General features: G+C 40.5%; 1 protein-coding gene across 1 annotated transcript; it reads right to left on the bottom strand.

Annotated features, from left to right (window-relative positions):
* Window positions 1-17528: 17528 nt before the first annotated feature.
* LOC139924125 (ecto-ADP-ribosyltransferase 5-like) lies at window positions 17529-20145 on the bottom strand. Its single transcript, XM_071915066.2, has 3 exons — window positions 20027-20145; window positions 19721-19818; window positions 17529-18681 (listed from the first exon to the last, which is right to left on the bottom strand). The coding sequence occupies exons 2-3, from the start codon at window positions 19796-19798 to the stop codon at window positions 17923-17925; spliced, it is 837 nt and encodes a 278-aa protein (XP_071771167.2). The 5' UTR covers window positions 19799-19818; window positions 20027-20145; the 3' UTR covers window positions 17529-17922.
* Between the last annotated feature and the right edge of the window lie 617 nt (window positions 20146-20762).

Here is a 20762-nt window from a genome sequence, read left to right as displayed (position 1 = left end):
CTCTGACTCCAAACCAACAGGATGAACATTTCAAACTAGTAGGCAGTGTTCATACAGACTATGCATGCAAAGCAGTTAATCAGTCTGTCCTGCACAGACAACATATCAAATGTGAACATTATGGAAATAGAACAGGTGTGGAAAAAAGAAAAGGAGTGGTTAAGGGAATCGCTCAAACCTGAAGACAGCAGTGACCACAGTCTGTTTTGGTGTGCCGAAGACAAAGGAACAACTGCTGAACCAGTTTGAAGATTTTAAATCGCACAGTCACAAGTCAGCAGTGGGACATAAAGAGAGAAAGAACAGCATATTTCTCTATCCATAATTATCCATAATTAACTTCAGATGAAGGAAACATGGTTGATATGTTTAGTCCATGCAGACAGCCAGCACAGAAATGCAGGTAAACACTGTAATGATTTTTATTTGTGTGTCTCTCACCATCAAATTCTGTCTTGAATGATCTGCTTCTGACTCATTTGGAAAGTTTCATTCTATTTTCAGTGTATTTGGAATGATAATATTTTGTGAAAATGTTTGCAATGAATACACAGAAGTGCATCTAATATGTGTATGAATCATTTTCAGTTCATGCATAGATCTGTAACCGAAGTTGAATGTGTTGGAGTGAGTGTTTACTGCCTTTCATCGCAGATACAATGCAACACCTCCACCTTCAGGCTGCCTGTGTGCTAACACACTGAGTTAAGAGAATCACTTGTTTGCTTTCTCTTGCTTGGTTGACATGCAGCAGGTGAACAGGTTTAGGAAGTTGTGAATAAGTGAATAATTAAGACCTGTTCATGGTGAGGCGTACGCATTCTGGATTAATTCTGCTTTTCATTGATATTTTTATTAGGTCTCATTTCTGTATTTCTGTAAGAGTGGTTCAAAAACAATGATTCCCGCATGAGGTGGTCTTCACTATTTCACAGTGATTTCTTTATGCTCATGCGAGGATATAAAAGCTATTTGAAGAGGCCAAAGGCCTATGTTTAGTTACTTCATAACAATTCCTAGTTTTGTGTTGTTGTATTTTGTTGTGTTTTTGTAAAGCGCATTAAAAGATATTTATTTATTGGAAACCAAATGGGATTGCATTGAATGAAGAGCTTTCCCACATTGCTGTGCAACGATCATGTTATCATCACAATAGTAAGCCAGCCAGGTAAGCAAGCTGTATAAGCTACATTCACTCTTCAGCAATATGGCTTCAGTTCAATTGGCAAATCTTTCTGTGTGTCCATAAGATAACATAAAATTTAATGATCCCAGTAGGTAAGGTAAAAGTAAGTAATTAGGAAATTAGGTTAATTCTCACAAGCTACAATGTTACAGCAACAGACACACACACACACACACACACACACTAAATCACACACTGCTGCCAAATCACGTCTTCCAGGGAAGTGAATGGCTGCCAAGCCGTCTAGAATCAACTTGAGTTTCTTGATCCTTCGAGTCATCATTGAGTGACCTCAAGGATCGAGGACCAAGCACCTCTACAAGCCAAATTATACTGCTATTGTTGCTTGAAAATGGACACAGAGGCCTACTGAAAAAGAAATGAAGAGAAACAGAAAATACAGAGTCTGAAAATAAATTAAGCTCTCACCACTAGGACAAACATAGTACATCTCATAAGCGACTCACCAATTCACCCCCTGAGGAAAACAAATTGGGAACAGTTGAGGGAAACAAAACCTGTCTGGATGACTTTGCTAGGAACTCTCTTGAAGTGGCATGGGCCCAGGGAAACAGAAATGGAGGGGTTTACAACACATAGAGAAGGGTTTTTAACCCATTTCAGCTGACCAGCAACAATTTCCACATTTTTTTTAGATGTTACACAGGATTATATGTTGTCCATGCAAACAATCAAATACTGGGTTTCAAGAAAAGTAATGAGAGTTGGCATCCTTAGCGTTGGCGTTTAGCCTTGACATGGAGCTGTTGTTCAACAATGGACACAGAATTTTATATTTTTCATAATTTCAAGGCAGGGTTTTGCAATGTAAAAAGATACTTTACACCTTGTTTAATAATTTACTAATTAATTAAGATAACAGAGAGAGACACATGGGGGGAAATGGTATTTCTCTATCTTACTTTGGTTACTATTCAATGCAATATACGTATATATATATATATGTTTGTATTTGACATACTCAACCAATTAGTGTTGTCAAATGTTGAATATCATGAAACCTGTAAACAACACTTATAGATTGCATAAAACATGAATATAAAATAAAACCTTTATTGTTCAATCTGGATATGACCTACATTCTTTTAGCAGAATAGCCTAGATGCACACTTTATACTCGTTGAATCACTATTTGAATCACAAATACATAGTAACTTTGGTGATTAATAAGCAATGAAGTAAAACATGACTCTATCAATGTAGATCAAGAATGTATAAATATAAATGAACCCTAGGTGGCAGTGTGGTCCCATGGGAATGAAGGTTTTAACCTTTTGTGGAGCTTGGAATTAATTGGAAAAAACACAGTTTAGCATTTCCTCAGTTATGTAAGTAACATTGTAACAGAAAAAAGATACTGTTGATTAAAAAACTTAAACATATATGATTAACCAATTTGGCATATAATTCACACTATTTTAGAAACTCCTTGAAGACATTTGAGGGTACAAGGTAGAAAATAGAACTAACAACAAGAATGTAGTGAGGAACTTATGAAGAAATTTAGGACTGCCCTGTTGTAGAGAGAGGACTAACGAGAGGGTACAGAAAACAATTCCTGATTCTTTTGGTCATATGATATGAAATGTATTTAATTCTCTAAAGTGGTGGAGGGTTAGGTTAGGGTTAGGTGAAGGGTTGTCCAGCTCCAGCTTATTAAAATGCTGTCTGGACTATAGTCCAGATAAAAAACCTTCTATTTTAATAGAGGATTTGTGTATGTGTTCTTGGGGGGTCCTGGGTCTGTTTCAGTCTGATGTGGCTGGAAGATAAGCGCTGTTAATTGTCTTTAACTGTCTGTAGAGCTATCTCTGACTGGTGGAGGAATCCACTTCTTAGGCTTGGTTAGTGTCATTGTGACACTTTTGCAACCTTTACTGAGATTTGGGATCTAATTCTTTCCAGAAATTCAACCGCATCTTACAATTACTTAGTTTAAGCTTTAAGTAATAGCAATTCCAGCTATACACATATGGAGATACACTTGTTGCTGATGACGCACAACTGATCCTCCTCGCATTACAAGTAATCCTAATACTAATTCCTTGTTCTAATGTTCACAAACACTTAACACACATTAAACAGAATATGAAAACATATGGAACATATGACTATGGTGACTATGGTACTAATAGGACTAACAGTTTCAACTCCATACTACCGCCAATGAACATGTTACCCATCATGACAAAAACATGCAGTGTTTCTTTTAGTGCCACGCAGTGCATTGTGGGTAATGGAGTCTTTTTTATCATGACATGTTAAAGGAATACTGTGCACGTGCAACCGTTTTTCTAAATCAAATCTTTTCCACTCACTGTGCGATCGTTGGCTTCAGGAGACTTGGATTATGCTGCAAGGGCTGTATGGAGTCATTTTATGGATATTTTCTGTTCTTTTTCTGCTCTTTTGGGAACTCTAAATATCGGTCCCCAAAGACTTTAGTTTTTTTGGAGAACGCTGCTATGAATTTGTGCTGGGAAGCTCCGGGACTGTTTTATAGACTAACAAACTTCACCAGAGTTTCAACTGGCATGAGGGTGAGTAGATAATGACTGAATTTTCATTTTTGGGTGAACTAGTCCTTTGAAATTGCTATACTTTCTTCAAATCTCAACATATGAAGATGTGGCTGGGCAAATATATTTAAAATTATGTTTCTGACCAACCCATAGAATTTCAAGATTGATTAGTATGTTGTGATTTTACAGTAAGTGGAACTTTTTGTGCAAATTTTTGAAAATTGCTAGATTATTAACTTGGCCATTTTTGGGCCGATGCCTTAGCCGGAAATTATAGATGGACATTATGGATCCTAGAGGCAAAAATGTTCAGTATGTCCAGAGACATATCTGTACCAAGTTTCACATCTCTACGATTAATGGCATGAATGATTTCATACTGGGTGGTTTGCCGGCCCCGCAGAGGTAGAGCAGAGGATGCATCAACCCTGCCCAAACCATTAGAGAGTGAGCCTGGGGCTGCCAAATACAGAATGCGCTCTCATCAATTTTCCCAATCAGAGAGAACATAATCAAGGGTACATAGCCAGTAATTGTGGTCACCTGGAAGATCAGGACTGTTTTGAAATCCCTTTTTTTCCATCCCTTTTTTCAGTAACCTTAAACTTTCATTCACTACAGTCAACTAAGCTATCTACTAAGATGCCCTCTTTTATAGCCAGAGTTGATAAATGGCCTGGAAAAACTACAAATATTTGTTAATCTCTGATCTTATAAATATTGGATATCTGATAGGCCTATAATAAATCATCACAGAAAGCAGTTACGCATAGTAACTTTGGCTCTATGATCAGAGGGGGAGCCCTCTAACGGGGCTCTTGTCACGGCTCCAGCCGTGACTCTAGGGCTGCGGTCGAATAGTCAAAAAAATACGTCCTAACTCCTATTCTTAACCACTTTTCCTTGACCTCGTTGGAAAACGTCATGAGGTCAAGGAAAGATGTGAAGGAGAATTCATAAGGACTTAGGAAAAGACAACCGCGGTGCTAAGAGAATCCGACTGCACTTACACTAGGCTACGTAATTATGCCGTGCCGGTCTGCCGTGGTGAAACTACAATGTTCCGGAGATGGACTACTAAAAGCGCATCTTAGATACTTCGCCCCGTGCGTTCTTACCGTGTTATTTCATGCAGGCTATATAAACGTGGACAACCCAGTGAAAAATATTACTTCATCACCAAGGTTGGAATTGAAATAAAAAAGGAATATAGGCTACCAGTCACAAAAGTGAAACGAAATGGTTGTCACATTGAGAATGGTTGCTCACGCTCACCCTCCTGTCCACTCATATTTATCGACATGAATCCCAATTAGTATGATTGTATGAAAATTATTGTTAAATTCATGCAACATAGGCATAACTTGTTAGGCCTACAAATCTACTACTGTACATATCATCATTCTTAAGTTTCAAACATGTTGAATTAAAAACATCATCTGGCTAAAAACGTCTCATATCCCTTTTTCTAGAAAGACAGACTTCTGTGTTATGGTTAATATGCTGATTATGATCTGATTATAAGCCTATGCATATAATAGCTTAAGAACCACCACACAACTCAGTAAACACCTTGAAATGTTGACTTGATTGTGCTTTGAAGTTGTTATGGCTGATACAGGCCTTTATTAAGGCAAGGGTTTCAGCATCTGTGACTGAAGTAAAATTAATTAATGATATTCCTAAAGGCTGGCAATACAACAACGCTCAGAATGAAGAAATAACTAATGCAAACTGAGCATAGGTTACGCTACAACGTTAACTTCACTTTGATCATTTTACGACAGCAGCGTAACGTTCATAGTTCGCCTCTATGGGTTTAACATATTGTTGAAAGTTCAAAACATATAAGCATATTAGCAAGTTATGGCATAAGATGGAACATGCTTAATAAGCAACGGTAACTTGCTCGATGATCTGCGTCCCTTGTCGGTCATGATCGTTTGTTTTCGTGAACGGCCGAATGGTGCGTCGTTGCTGCCGCAAAGAATTGTGGGACGGCATTATCTCCTTTCCTTTCATAAAGGATGGTCCAGTGTATCCTATGCTAAAGGAGCTAAGTAAGGAAGCATTGAAGCACCTTTCCTTAGCATGTAGAGAATTCGAACAGCTCTTATCATGGCTGCCACTTAGGTACTTCCGGGTCATTTCACTCAGTTAGGAACCTTCTTAAGCAAAAAAGACTATTCGACCGCAGCCTAGTTTTTTCCTTGTGTTTCTCTGTGTTCCCTTCCTCCCTTGTGTCTCCACCTCCCCAGTCTGTCTCTCTGTGTCTGTTAGTGTGTGTGTGGTGTGGGTGTGGCTCCCTCTCTCCCCTAGCTCCCGGGCTCCTGCTTCACCTACACACCTGTACCTCATCACTCATCACCACCAGTATATCAACCCCGGCTCTCCATCCACTCACCGTCAGATTGTTCTGCCTTGCTCGTGGTAGTCACTCTTTCAGCCGCTCAGTATCAAGTATCCCTGAGTTAGTTCCTGTGTTTCCTCATGCCTGTTTGCTAACAGTGTTCCTCCTGTGTTCAGGATTCCTCGTGCCCTCTCCTCAGTGTGTCAACTTGCCTGCCCACGCCATTCCAACCAGCCAGTCTGCTCATCTGTTTGTCTGCCTGCCTGCCAGCTCAGCCCGGATCAACCACACCACTCAGCCCCGCTGCCTTCTGCCTCAACCCATCTCTCCGTTCCATTCCCAAATCAACCATCAGCCTTACAATAAACCTTTTTTCCATCTCCATCCATCATTGTCTGTGCATTTGGGTCCAAGAAACTAAACGTAACAGCTCTATTATGAAGGTATATATGTTGCAAAACCCGAGAGCTTGTAGAGTAGATGTGAGAACTTGTAGAACAAAAATCTGAACTTGTATATTTAAATTTTCACACAAGCTGAATTTGAAGTTAGAGAAAAAAAACCCCACAAAACACAGGAGAGGTTGTAGAAATAATGTGAACTTGTTTGTTGAAATTTTCACTCACAGAAAATATTCACACCCATGTTCTGAATGTGAAGTCACACAAAAGATTCACAAATGTGTAAATTGATATTTACATAAATACAATGACAGCTGCAAACTTGTAATACAACATTCACTCATTTATTTTTTACTTGAGTCCATTTTCCAGTACAACCACAACTCGGTGATTACAACCTCTCGAACCGGTCAATGCAACTTGACAGAGTGAATAAACGCAGTGGCAGCAAAAAGAGAGGGAATGCATATTTTGGCTAACGACAACATAACGTTGTTATGTTGATGGGTGTCCGAGCCCCTAGAATGAGATTTACTTTACATATAGCCAATGCTCTGCATGTACTGCAGTGCAGCTAAATAAATGTCAGTACATTTATTTAGCACCGTGAATATCATGTAGGAGGCTACTCTCCCCAATGGTGTTCCTGCTGCCAGCATTCGGGGGGTTGCCCAATATGCCTGATCCTCCTTGGCTACTGGGGGAATGGTCACCAAGTGCCGATTGTGACGTCATGGGTCCAAACGCAACCTGCCGAACCATCTGTGTAGGTGTCTCATATGGAGCATCCCCAATGGAACCACAGGGTGGGCCGCCGCCATGAGACTCAGAACACACATGACGGTCAAAGCCATCAGTGTTTTGCTCTGTCTCACCCGCTGACCTGCCTCCACCACAGCCGTCTATCTGGGTTCCGACAGACGCATTTGCAGCATGGCAGAGTCGAGCTGCACTCTCAGATACATCGCCTGTTGGCATGGTATGGGTGCACTCTTCTTCCAATTGATGGCAAAACCTAACTTGGTTAGGTGCTGCACAAATTGCACTGTGTGGAACATAGCCCGTTCTTTGGAACGGGCCATGAGAATCTGGTCGTCCAGATAAAACAAGACCCGCGTTCCCTGACACAACAGATCGAGTGCCGTGTCCACACACTTAGAGAAGGTGCGGGGAACCTGAGAGTAGCCGAACGGTAGTCTGTTGTACTTGTATGCCACTCCCGTAAAGGCAAAACGCAGGAATTTCCTGTGTCTTGGCACTACTGGAACATGAAAGTAAGCATCTTTCAAATCCACTGTGGTGAACCAATCGCTGTGGTGAACCAATCACCTGGTTGCACCAATTACCTTTTACTGTAAGCATGCGGAATGGTCTTGGGTCGGCGGGGCAGACTGAGCCAAGGAAAGAGCTGATGGAGGGCCAGAGGGGGGTGCAGAGGCTGTGGAAGCCACCATGCGTCGCCCACGCCTCCTGGCCGTTGTTGAGGGTCACTTCTTCGGTTCCTGGCTGTCATCGTCTGCTTGGTGGAAGTCGATGCCAACGGAATCGTAGCTGAGCCCGCAAAAACCAGCAAAGTCACCAACAGCTGGTCAACCAGCTAAACCATCAAAACATTGACCAGCAAAAACCAGCAAAGTCACCATCTTAAGCTGGTCAACCAGCAAAACCATCAAACACTTCCGAAAACATACCATAAGCTGGTCAAGTAAGTGACCATCATAAGATGGTCAACATAAACTGGTCACCAGCTTGACCAGCTTATGATGGTAAGATGGTTTTTCCAGCAGAGAAGTCTTAGAGGCAAAGTTGTGTAGATTCACTCTAACGTGTTCATGGCCACGTAGGTGTAAAATCCACGTTGGGCATGTGTGCATGTGGTTTTGTTATGATGGGAAAGGGGAAAGGGGGTGTGTGTGTGGGCTGATGTGTCTAGTGTTACAGCGGGAAAAATCTATTTTCATGTGCATAAAACCTAAGTTTTGTCTCCCAGTTCCAATGGGTATCATTTCAGACTCTCTGGCACCTAGGGGCTTATCAGAGACAAGGCTGTTAGTCCATGGGCCAGACCAGATATCGGCACCATCTGAGTGGGCAAAACCTTACCTATACTAAATTGTTTATAGGGTCAATATAAGTAAATTAATATATGATAGCTTTTCCACAGGAGCAGCTTTTCATATTTATTGAACATTTTGTTATTTTACCCTATTAGCGCCTGTAGGAGATTTTGTTGTTGTTGCTATTCTTGTTTTCTTTCCTCCCAATATAAATTATTTCTAAATAAATTATGTAATTGAAAATATACAGTATATTTAATAGAAGCTGACTCCACTTTTGAAATAATTAACACATAAACACAACACTTTTTGAAGGTTTTGTTTATGTCCAGGTTTCCCAGATTCCATCTCTGTAGCATCTCTGTAGCACGTGAGTTGCGTGTTCAGTGAGTGAGTCTAGTGGCTGGTGACTGGTGACTGCTAGGACCATAGGCTAGTCTGTGACAGATGCCTTGCCCTTGTAAGTAATTTTGTTCAAAGTACTTCAAACAAATATAAAGTCTACCCATCAACAGAATAAAAGGTTTAAAAACGTAACAAGACTGTGTTTACCGCCTCAAGTGAACTAACTTATCCCCAGCCAGATCCATATTTAGAGGTAACGTTAGCTAGCTAGATAGTTTAGCTAGGAGCTGTCCGCTTGTGTACCGCCTGCTGGACCGGCTACATCCTGCCGTCGGACCTCCATCCCCGCTGCGAGGTTAGCGTTGACTCCGCAGGCCTCCTGCTGATTCTGTGCTCGACTGCCTGTGGAGGAACTGCAGCGGCGGGCGGACACCTTCACGGCGCTCCAGGTGGAGGGAAGCGGGCACGAGTCAGCCGGCTCGGCTCCCTCCATCTCGGGCTCTCCTCCCGATTCTCCCATCTCCCCGTCGGGAGACCTGGAGCCTGATCTTGAGGGCAGGGCCCCGCAATTGCGGCTTTCCCCTTCCCCACCGCGGCAAGGAGCTCCGCTGCTGCGGTCCTCCCCTTCTCCGCTCCAATCTGCCAGCCACATGCCGGCCGCCAAAGGACTCTTAGGTGGGGATGTGTACGTCCAGGAGCCGCCGGTCAAACGCCAACCGCTTTGGCTCTCCTTTATGCATTTCCCCCAGTTCCCCTGATTTCTCGCCTCTTAGCACGCGTTCAGGAGGAGAACCTAGCGGTTATTCTGGTGGCACCAGAACGCACGAGCGTGTCTTGGTTCCCGACCATGGTGCAGCTGCTGGCGGGGAAACCGTGGCAGCTCTCATGGCACAGAAACGCACTGTCACAGCTGGACAGTGCGATCCTCCACCTCCCGGTAATAGGCCAACAACTGTGGGCCTGGCCGCTGAACCGGAGCGCTTGGAAAGGTTAGGTCTGCCCCCTGCGGTGGTGCGCACTATCCAAGGTGCGAGAGCCCCTTCTACTACAGCGTGTTACGCGGGTAGATGGTCTGCTTTTCAGCGCTGGTGTGTGGAGAGAGGCTCAGATCCCACGTCGTGTCCTCTGCCTCTTGTGTTAACCTACCTTCAGACGTTGGTCGATAACGATTTGGCTCCATCTACAATCAAAGCGTATGCTGCAGCCATTTCATCCTGCCACGAGGGCTATGGAGAGAGATCAGTTTTCGTGCATCCCTTGGTGAAGCTCTTTTTAAAGGGAGTCAGACAACAGAAACCTGTCGTACGCTCTCTAGCTCCACAGTGGGATTTACTTCTGGTGTTGCGCGCTCTGGGGGGTCCCCCTTTCGAGCTGACAGCCCAAATCTCTCTCAAGATGCTATCCCTGAAAACAGCGCTCCTCCTAGCCCTGACGTCGGCTAAGAGAGTGAGTGACTTATGCGCGCTGTCGGTCTCGCCGTCCTGCCTTTCTATTAGAGAGGATGGGAGCGCAGCGACTTTACAGCCAAATCCCTCATTCACACCTAAAGTCCTAACAAACTCCTTTCGGTCGAGAATTATCAAAACATAATCTAGGGATGTATAGGAATTAAAAAATCACAACTAGAATTTGCCCACCCAGATGGTACCGGTACGTTAAATTTTGGGTCTGAGCCCATGGACTATGTGTGTTGGTGTTTTATGGTTGTTTACCGAGTCTGTTTCTTGGTACCATCCGTGAGGAGTGAAAATGGAATAATTTACCGAGGGTCAATGGCCTTCTTTACAGTCCAACCACTTTCCAACCACTTTCCTGATCTGTTATCAGGGAAGAGGCTCACACAGGATGCAAAGGGCCTTTCTAGATGTGGGATGATGATGATGATGATGCGGGTGCGTTCAATACACTTGAAGAAAAGACACTGCTCACCTGGTATATGGCTTGGTTAAGGTGCTGGAGCTGGAGAACTGTATACTTGAAAGAGGCATCCGAACATTCAAAATCTGTGCAACAATCATTCACTATTACTTGTCAGAATTAAATGTTTCTATCGGGATCCTGTAGGAACGGTGACTCCATTATTCCAGAGGGCTGATTAATGAGGATGTGGGCCTTGTATCCGTTCTGATCTGATAGCCTGAACTGAACCTGCTCCAGACCAGGTTAGCTTTGCAGCATATGGTTACTATGGTGATCTACCCCAGTTAAAAGTGAGCCACCTTTGTGAAAGTGAAAAACCAGGGTTAAAACCAAAGTTAGGTCGCTAATGCAACTAACAAACTCAATTGGTGAGACAGGCCCTGGATTTTGGGAAAACGGAACTGGATGCTGGCATTTTCTCTTTTTTTTTTCCTTTCCTGTATCCTATTCCTGTTTGTTCAGAATTGCTGACCATTTTCAATTATGCAATTCAGGGGTCTGGCTCAACTATCTTCAAGGATACTTACATTTGTCAAGATCCTTCCCGATTAATCACAGTAGCAAAGAGTTTGACAGAACCCACAAGCCCAACTAGGTTTTGCAAGCTTGCTAGCCCCCAGCCCATCCCACAAATTGAGAGTCCAACAAGCGTGCTCATTGTCTGCAACACTGAATAACCTCTGTGCCAGAGCCCTATGAAGTACAAAATCGTAAACCATAAGTGCTGTGAACAAGTACAAACAAAAGTAGGAATTCAGCAGAATGGATACAGATTTTTTTTCATTTTGAGTATGAAAAACTGAGTATGACAGACCGAAGGAGACTGAAATGCATGTGATTACCTCGCCTGTAGGAGAAGAAAAGGATGTTGCCCTAAACCCTGACCTCAGTCAGTTTATCCATTGCTATGTTTATTGCTTTGAAAGGTAAATTAAGTATGCAAAAATTAAATCACAGACCTTCTCTTGACCTGAGTTTGTTCAGTTTAGGAATATTCCCAGATGATGGAGCTCCAGCTTGAGTCACACCTTCCAGCAAATCTCTGTCTTTCCTTGACGCTCTGTAACCAAATATTGTTTGCAGGGAATTGTCTGGCATGCAAAATTGTATGCACAACCTATTTGATTAATGAGGGTTTGGTGTTTTCTGCCTCTTATGACACATGCTTCTCTCTTTTGCATGTCATATAGTCACCAGATCTTTCAGCCCAGGTAAGAGTTAATTGAGGCTGCTGAACCAGTACAGTAAGTGCTAGCTCAGGTGAAAAAATTCACTAAAAATATGAACAACTATTATTGCGCTTTTGTATTTCCATGGAATATCCAAACATGAATATTGACAGATACACATCAGAAACACTTTTTTCAGTAACTAGTTTTCCTCCGTTGTTATTATGTATTTTGGAGTGTTAGGGCTACCACTGGGCTAACCAACAGCAATTTGCATTGAAAGTCCTTCTTATACACACAACAGTTCACTGAAGTCATGGAACATAAACAGGTGTTCAGGGGAGGGAAGTGTTGGGAAGTAGGAGGTAAACAATAAATGTAAGAATAAATTTATCGGACACCATAAAACGGTCCCAGAGATGCCTTAACCATCTAACCACTGAAACTATCCATTGAAGAGCGGTTGAGAAGAGAAGAGGCGTATCCACCTACGGAGCACCAAGAATACAGGTTGGAGACTGTTCTTCAACATTATGAATGTTTCTAAAATGGTTTTATTTTAATGTTGCCTCTCCCAAACCTAATTTAACAAATTACTAATTATTTTCACTGCGTCACAGTAGTAGATTAAGATTTGTTTTTTTTTTTGTTTTTTGAATGGCGGGATTTGTCTTTGTTAGCTACAGAGTCAGCTACAGAAGGAGCTGTCTCTTGTTTTTTTTGTAAACCATAACATCATAAAAACAATCAGACATCTATCTAAATATTTTTTTTATGGTATACAAATATTAAAATAAATATATAGAAAAAAGTCGTCACAACAAACACGTATTATTCCTCTCTGAGTAAATTACAAAAAACATTGACTGCCTTGACACTTTTCTTGCTATATATACAGTATGTGTGTATGTGTGTTTTTATGTTGTTTATATATATACATATGCTGTTGATATATATGTGTATATATATATATATATATATATATATATAGTACTGTGCAAAAGTCTTAGGCACATGTAAAAGAAAAAGGTAAAGCGAAGATGCTTTCAAAAATAATTAAATGAAAAGTTTCTAAATATAAAAAAATGTACTATAAAGAGCAGTCTACTGACACACTAATGCAGAAAAAAAATGAATAAACATCTAAGACACAATTTATATAAAAACTCTTGGGTGCCTAAGACTTTTGCACAGTACTGTATATTTTTTGTATTTATTTATACAGTTTAAAGTTACAGGGACAGTGCACATTAACAGACATTTCTGTAAATGTGCCAGTTTAGCCATCTTGGCTAATTTTCAACTGCAGTCCCTGGGCAGGTGTAATGACAGCTACAAAAGACACATAAAATACATTAAATCAGGAACAGCAATACTGTAGCAGAGCACACTTCATAAGAACACATAAAATACTTTAAAACATGGACAACAATACATAAAACTATATATAAGAGAGAGAGAGAGAGAGAGAGAGAGAGAGAGAGAGAGAGAGAGAGAGAGAGAGAGAGAGAGAGAGAGACTTACCATTCAGGATCATTAAATGCATCCATGAGAAGCACTGCTAAATTGTTACAAACCGTTTTAAATACAGTTTTTAACTAGAAGCACATTTAAGGTGAGGCATCACAGGTGAAAATGGTGAGTTTGGCTCGGTTGATGAATTTTATTTAATGAATAATATTTTGCTTCTATAACTACTGTAGTGTAGTCATCAAACAATAATCAAAAACAACTATAGTTTTACCAGCTGTCAAGCACACCAAGCACAAAATTAACAAAAAAAGTCAATTTTCTCAAAATGCCATAGTCCCTTTATGCAAAACACTTTAAACTTAACTTGTAGATGTGACCAGCAAATTTGACATGCTGAAAACCAGTTGTGACAGCTGTGTGATTGTTTAGCAGAGTTATTGAAATATTATATTAAATATTGTATTAGCTAGAAAACTGCTCATAACTGCTCAAACCTGCTCATAAAGTTATCATAGTTAGCATAGATCTGCAGTCTTTAAATCTCACTGTGTTGTCATTCCCCACACAGGATGCCACCTTGACATTTTTCTTTTCAAATTTTCTTTTCACAGAATATAGTGAAGTATTGCAAAGTCCATCCATCAGAGCTCTGCCCAGTGTTCCTGTATGATGAATTCCAGCGCAAATTCCTCCACAACATTAGAGTCCATAACTTACATGGAGCAAATAACTTTGGATTTTGTCCTTGCTGTAAATGCAGTCATTCTCTTTGTGGGACTCCCCATCAATGGCTGCGTCCTGTGGCTGATAGTGACTGGAGCAATGGAGACAATAACCTCTGAGTTCTTTGCTCTCAATCTGGCCATATCTGACATTACGATGTGCCCCTACAGTGTCTGCTATTTTATTGGAAGATTTCACCCCAATCTACTACATCACCTTGTTCAGGCTACATACTTTTTTGTTGGTTTCATGAACACTGCCCGTCCCCTGTTTCAGTGCTGTATCTGTCTGGAGAGATACGTAGCAGTCGTCCATCCTGTTGTCTTCCTCAAGTATAAAGCACTGAGGTACAAGGTGTTCTGTTGCACAGTGGTCTGGCTAGTCACCCTTGGCTCCTGTTTTGTCCAGTTATTTATGAAAGAAACATTAGTGACCATTCGTGTGATGATGAGTGTTTACCTGGTCGTATTTTCAGTGATGCTGTTCTTTTGCCTCTCAGTTCTCAGGGCTCTGAAACAGCCCGGGCCGGGGGAAGGGAGGAGCCAGAGGCAAGAGGGCTATAATGTAAAGAGGAGAGCCTTTAAGATCATTGTAATTGTCACAGTGGTTACTGCAATCAGTTACTTTCCAACTGTTGTTATTATAGTATTTAAAGATTATGTGAGAAAAGGTTTTTTATTTGGACTCACGATCACTTTCGGAATCACCATTATTGCAGGGTTATTCAACCCCCTTTTCTTCCTCTATAGAACTGGAAAACTGCCCTGCCCCCGATGGATTTGAAAACAATGGAATTGAATAAACTAAATTGATAGATTGAAATATAGCATAGAAAATACAGTGATCCTTTTGTTCTACAAGATATTGCATTACACAGCTGTATAGCTGTTCTAGTGCATAGTTCCTTATTTTCATTCACATTCATATTCATAGTTTCCTATATTTGTTGTAAAACTGATGTGAGCTAGGTACAGTAGGCCTGTTTGCCTGCATGCCCTGCCTTGCCTGTCTGTCTATTTGTGATTTGACTTGTTGCTGCTGTTGTTGTTGTTGTTGTTGTTGTTGTTGTTGTTGCTGTGTTCTGGCCAATTTTTAAGCATGAGTAAAATTGAGTAAGATTTTTTTTTTTTGATTGATCTGCTCAGTTAAAAACATATATATATTTATACAGGCATTTTGGATCAAATGAGTTTCATATATCAAATTAAACCTCTTGATTACATTGGTATTTTCCCTATAGCACAAATGAGATATGTATTTTCTTTATAGCACAATTTAAAGATTTAAATTGGACACCTTGCTAAAGACTGTAAAAAAACAACATATGCCACTCTGAGTCCAAACCAACAGGATGAACATTTCAAACTAGTAGGCACTGTTCATACAGACTATGCATGTAAAGCAGTTAATCAGTCTGTCCTGCACAGACAACATATCAAATGTGAACATTATGGAAATAGAACAGGTGTGCATGGGTGGGAAAAAGAAAAGGAGGGTGAGTGGTTAAGGGAATCGTTCAAAACTGGAGACAGCAGCGACCACAGTCTGTTTTGGTGTGCCAAAGACAAAGGAACAACTGCTGAACCAGGAGTGGACCTTAAAAAATCACCCAAAAATCACAAGTCAGCAGCAGGACATAAAGAGAGAAAGCCAGAGCAGCAGATTGCAAGGCAAGTCTATTAATTTCTGATGAAGGAAACATGATTATTGTTTAGTCCATGCAGACAGCCAAATACAGTGCAGATAAATAGCGTAATGATTTTTATTTGTGTGTCTCTCACCATCAAATTCTGTTTTAAATGATCTGCTTCTGACTCATTTGGAAAGTTTCACTTCTATCTATCAATGTATTTTGGAATGACAATATTTTGTGAAAATGTTTGCAATTAATACACAAGTGCATTTAATATGTGTATGAATAATTTTCAGTTCATGTGTAGATCAGTTACAGTGCAACAGCACATTGAGGGCCAAAGTTGAATGTGTTGGAGTGAGTGTGTTTACTGCATTTCATCCCAGATACAATGCAACAGCTCCATCTTCAGGTTTCCTGTGTGCTAACACACTGAGTTAAAAGAATCACTCATTGTCTTGTTTGGGAATCATGATCCAAATGTGCAGGCACTTTGGCTCACTCTTGCACACCTGTGTGTGTGTGTGTGTGTGTGTCTGTGTGCTTTGATGTGAACAGTCATGGTTGACATGCAGGTCAGCTGTTGAGGTGAACAGGTTTAGGAAGTTGTGAGTAAGTGAATAATTAAGACCTGTTCATGGTGAGGCGTACGCATTCTGGATTAATTCTGGTTTTCATTGATATTTTTATTAGGTCTCATTTCTATATTTCTGTAAGAGTGTTTCAAAAACAATGATTCCTGCATGAGGAGGTCTTCACTATTTCACAGTGATTTCTTTATGCTCGTGAGGATATAAAAGCTATTTGAGGAGGCCAAAGGCCTATGTTTAGTTACTTCATAACAATTCCTAGTTTTGTGTTGTTGTATTTTATTACAAGATATGTATTTATTGTAAATCAAATGGGATTGCATTGAATGAAGAGCTTTCCCACATTGCTGTGCAACAATCATGTTATGATCACAATGGTAAGCCAGCCAGGTAAGCAAGCTGTATAAGCTACACATTCACCCTTCATAAATATGGCTTCAGTTCAATTGGCACATCTTTCTGTGTGTACATAAGATAACATGAAAACTTTAATGATCCCAGTGGGTAAATTAGGAAATTAGGTTCATTCTCTTTCCAGGGAAGTGAATGGCAGCCAAGCTGCCAATCACCTCTGGGTTTCTTGATCCTTCGAGTCATCACTGAGTGACCCCAAGGGTCTTTAGGTGAATTGTGAACAATGCCATGTTGGCCAAGCACCACTAAAAGCCAAATTACAATCAGTTGTTATTGTTTGAAATTGAACACAGAGGCCTATTAAGAAAAAAATAGAGCACAGAAAAGATATTGTCTAAAAAGAAATGCGGAAAACACTTGGTTTAGTGTGGTTTGCTCATCCCCGTTTGAGCCTGATGCTTATATCACATCTACAGAAGTAAGATGATGAGGTTGGTTGAATGTAATGGAGAGGTTAGCAATCACTGAATCAGCTTCCATTCACAATGTAATTTGCCTTCCATTATCACTTGACTGTTTTAGATGTTGAATTTTAATGAATGTAATGTATAAAAACTTCTTAAATTGTGTGAATTTGAAATGAAACAGGAAAATACGACCTTGAGAGTGTACAAGCAGCACCGGATGTGACAGTAGATGCTGTTCATCTCTTTGCTGGTATGAACAGTTTATTTGTTAAAGCATATTATTCACTTGACCAAAGCAGGAAATGCACATTTTTGCCATGTAACTACTTTATTGATCTCATAAAGCAACTTTCCAGACAAAAAAATGCACAATATATAATTGCTGATAAATGGAACAACAGATCAAGAAGGCCTACACATAACGCATAACAAACTACACATAACATTTTGCTCTATAGCATGTGTGGGAAGTATGAACAGTAAAGCCTACAATAACTATAGTCTATACCAGTGTTACTTTAAACATGAGTTTAGGAGTTGTTTCCGGTGGGTTTCCACATTACAAGAGCACGCGTATGTTGTAATGAGCTTGGGTGAGAAAAGACATTCAATCATGAGAGTAGTATCAGAATGTTTTAATAAACGCAGATTGCAAAGCAAGACTAAATTTACTCAATTTGTGCATTTGGTTGAAGAAGAACCATTTGTCTCTTATATACCTGCAGCTTGGCAGTTCAGATTGCTTTTAAATCCTTTATTCTCCAAGCTGTAGAGGACCTCACAATCATTGAGACCTTTTTCAAATGCATCTTTTGGATCCTTAGTTATCTTAGCTATGTTGAACACCTCATAGGGAGGAATGAGCACCTCTTGCTCTTGATCACTGAACACTGAATAATTCCTCAGGTAAGCACCTAAACAGGTCCTAATTTCAAAGCAGGTCTTGTTCCCAAAATCTCTCAGGTCCGTTCTATAAGAGCTAGATGCAAAGTAACCAAATCGAATTTTTTGGTTGACCTCACCGATAAAGATATCGTTGGTTCTTCGGTAGGTAACATGACAATAATTTTGACTGTTTTTTATGATCTTTATGGCAGATGTCAGCAGGAAATGCAAGGAGTGGTACGGGAAAGATGGGGTGCCATACTTTTTCCTTTCGGTCCGTACTGCTGTGTTGAACTTTGCATAAAAACCTTTATGGTCAGATGTATAAACACAGATTGCGTGGAAGTGATCTTTTGTGAGATCCTCGTCCTCTCTATATTTCTTTACTAGTCCCTCTTCTGCACAGATTGAAGCATTTTTCCAGGCATCTGCAAACATTCCCACATTCTCTGTTTTCATGTATTTGTTTTTGACCCTGTCTATCATAGCTTTGGTGCAGCCCTCGTACATGTCATCGACGGCATCTTCAACCATGTTCAACGGGATGCTGAGGTTGGGGTCTGGCACACTGAAATTGAAAGGGATCTAGAGGGAAAGGAGGAAAAGAAAAGGTAATTTACAAAACACAGATGTAACTATCCCTTGTGCTATTTAGGGTGAGTGTAGAAACCTGGCTTGGATATTGAAGACTAACTAAACCCCATCTGCTATTGGCTGATCGTTGGTGCCAGGTGATGTCACCACCTGTTGTAGATTTGGGTTTGGGGTTTAGTTACTCTTTAAAGAAAATGGGTGAGGGAGGGAGGAGGGGTTATAAAGTGTCCATCTCCCATCACACATTCTTCATTGAGTCCAAAATACTCAACAGTAAATTCTGGTATCCCAGAACCACACTGCACCTACACCCACAATATCACTCTCAATCTCAGCAACAATAGCGTAACTGACTTGAAACGGCCTCTCGGTAATTCAGAAACTACCTAATTAAGAGCAGGAGGATGAGATAGGCATATTCACAAATACACACATGAATACAGACAAACAGGTATGCTTATATACACAAAATGACACAAGTTCTTAGAAAGATAACTGGCTGCTCGGTGGATCAAACAGGCTGTTCTGATTCAATTGCTATAGGATTTATGAACAGATTCACAATGATGCATTAAAGTCTGACAAGTTCAAGACCCCTAACTCCCTCCAGCAACCTAAGATCTAAATCTAAATCTGAAATCCTGTGTGCAGTATGCATGTCTATATGTTTACTTCTCCAAGTGTTATTCTAGACAACAGCTTGTATTTTTCCTTACCAACAGTGAATGAGGTTTGGAAAAAAAGAGAAAGAGACTTGTGCTTAGGCAGAATGTTATGTAAATTATAAAAAAAAAAAAAAAAAAATGAACTATATTATTTAAAACATTGGATAAGAACCCAGTGTAGAGGTGTGTAAAATATTTCTGATGTAGAGTTTATTTAACCCAACATTTTGTGAGGGTTTTGTGCAATGTAAATGTGGTAACATAACCTTCACTGTTAAATTGTTGGTTGAATTTTATGAGTAATGGTCCATCGATTTTTTTAAAATTTTGCCAGGCTAACATTTACTCCAGAATGTGCCACTCACCACCATGGAGTCTGCAGGCAGCATCCAGGAAAGGAGAAAACACAGCAGAGCAAAGGTCAGCATCTTGTCCTTCATCATCGCAGTAAGACAAACAGCTCCTGGATTTACAAAGACAAAAGTTTGACAATTAGCAACAAAGAACTGTAACATACAGTATACTGTACCTGCATGACAGATATACAAATCTTAGTATGGTAAATGCTAAAACAAGTCCTATATAACGTCATTTTCATTCAAAAACATCTTATGTTTGAGTTTACAATGAATGTAAAAACCTTCAAAAGTTGGTTTTAAAGATCAACTCACCAGGCTTCGGTGGGAGAAGATGTCGAGAACCAAGGGAACCCTCAGATCAAAGTGTCTGACCAGTAGTGGGACCGTCGGCATGAGTCCAGGACTAGCAGTCGAGTATTTATACCTTGCCAAGGTGGCCGGACAGCTCACCACACACACACGCACACACGCACACAACTTGCACATGTGGGTGAGCTGCATGTGTTTGTGTATGTGTAACATGCATGTTTGTGTGCTGTATGCCTGTGCACACGTATTTGCATGCTTGTGTCTACGTGTTTGAGATGCAGGGCTTTGCTCTTAACATATTGTGGCTTCTTACAGGAAATGAGGTCGTTTTTACCAGACAAATGACACCTCAGTCCCAGCTTCAGAGAAGTCACACTGTCTCTTTCACACATTAGATGTCATTGTTATAAACTATTTTAGAGTTGAGGAAGGTCCAACCATATGTTACTCACTACAAGCAATCAGATAAAAGAGTCATATATGTCTGTTTCAAGTTTTGTGAAGCTTACAATTCTCACTATCTAATGACTATTAGACTATACAGCTGGTGTATAACATTTGACTATGCAACTGCAGGTACTTTTCAAAATAGACTTACAAAACTAAACTACTAAACAAAATAACAGAAACACCATATGTAAAAGGACTTTATACCAAAACGAAGTAACCAAATCACAAGTGCAAAAGCAGCTGCACAGGTAAGCCAGTTTCAGTATTTTTTCCATCCGTTGTATGGTTA

This window comes from Centroberyx gerrardi, chromosome 3 (genome assembly GCF_048128805.1).
Source record: "Centroberyx gerrardi isolate f3 chromosome 3, fCenGer3.hap1.cur.20231027, whole genome shotgun sequence".
Classification (NCBI taxonomy): domain Eukaryota; kingdom Metazoa; phylum Chordata; class Actinopteri; order Beryciformes; family Berycidae; genus Centroberyx; species Centroberyx gerrardi.
This window is presented reverse-complemented; position numbering and strand designations above follow the sequence as displayed.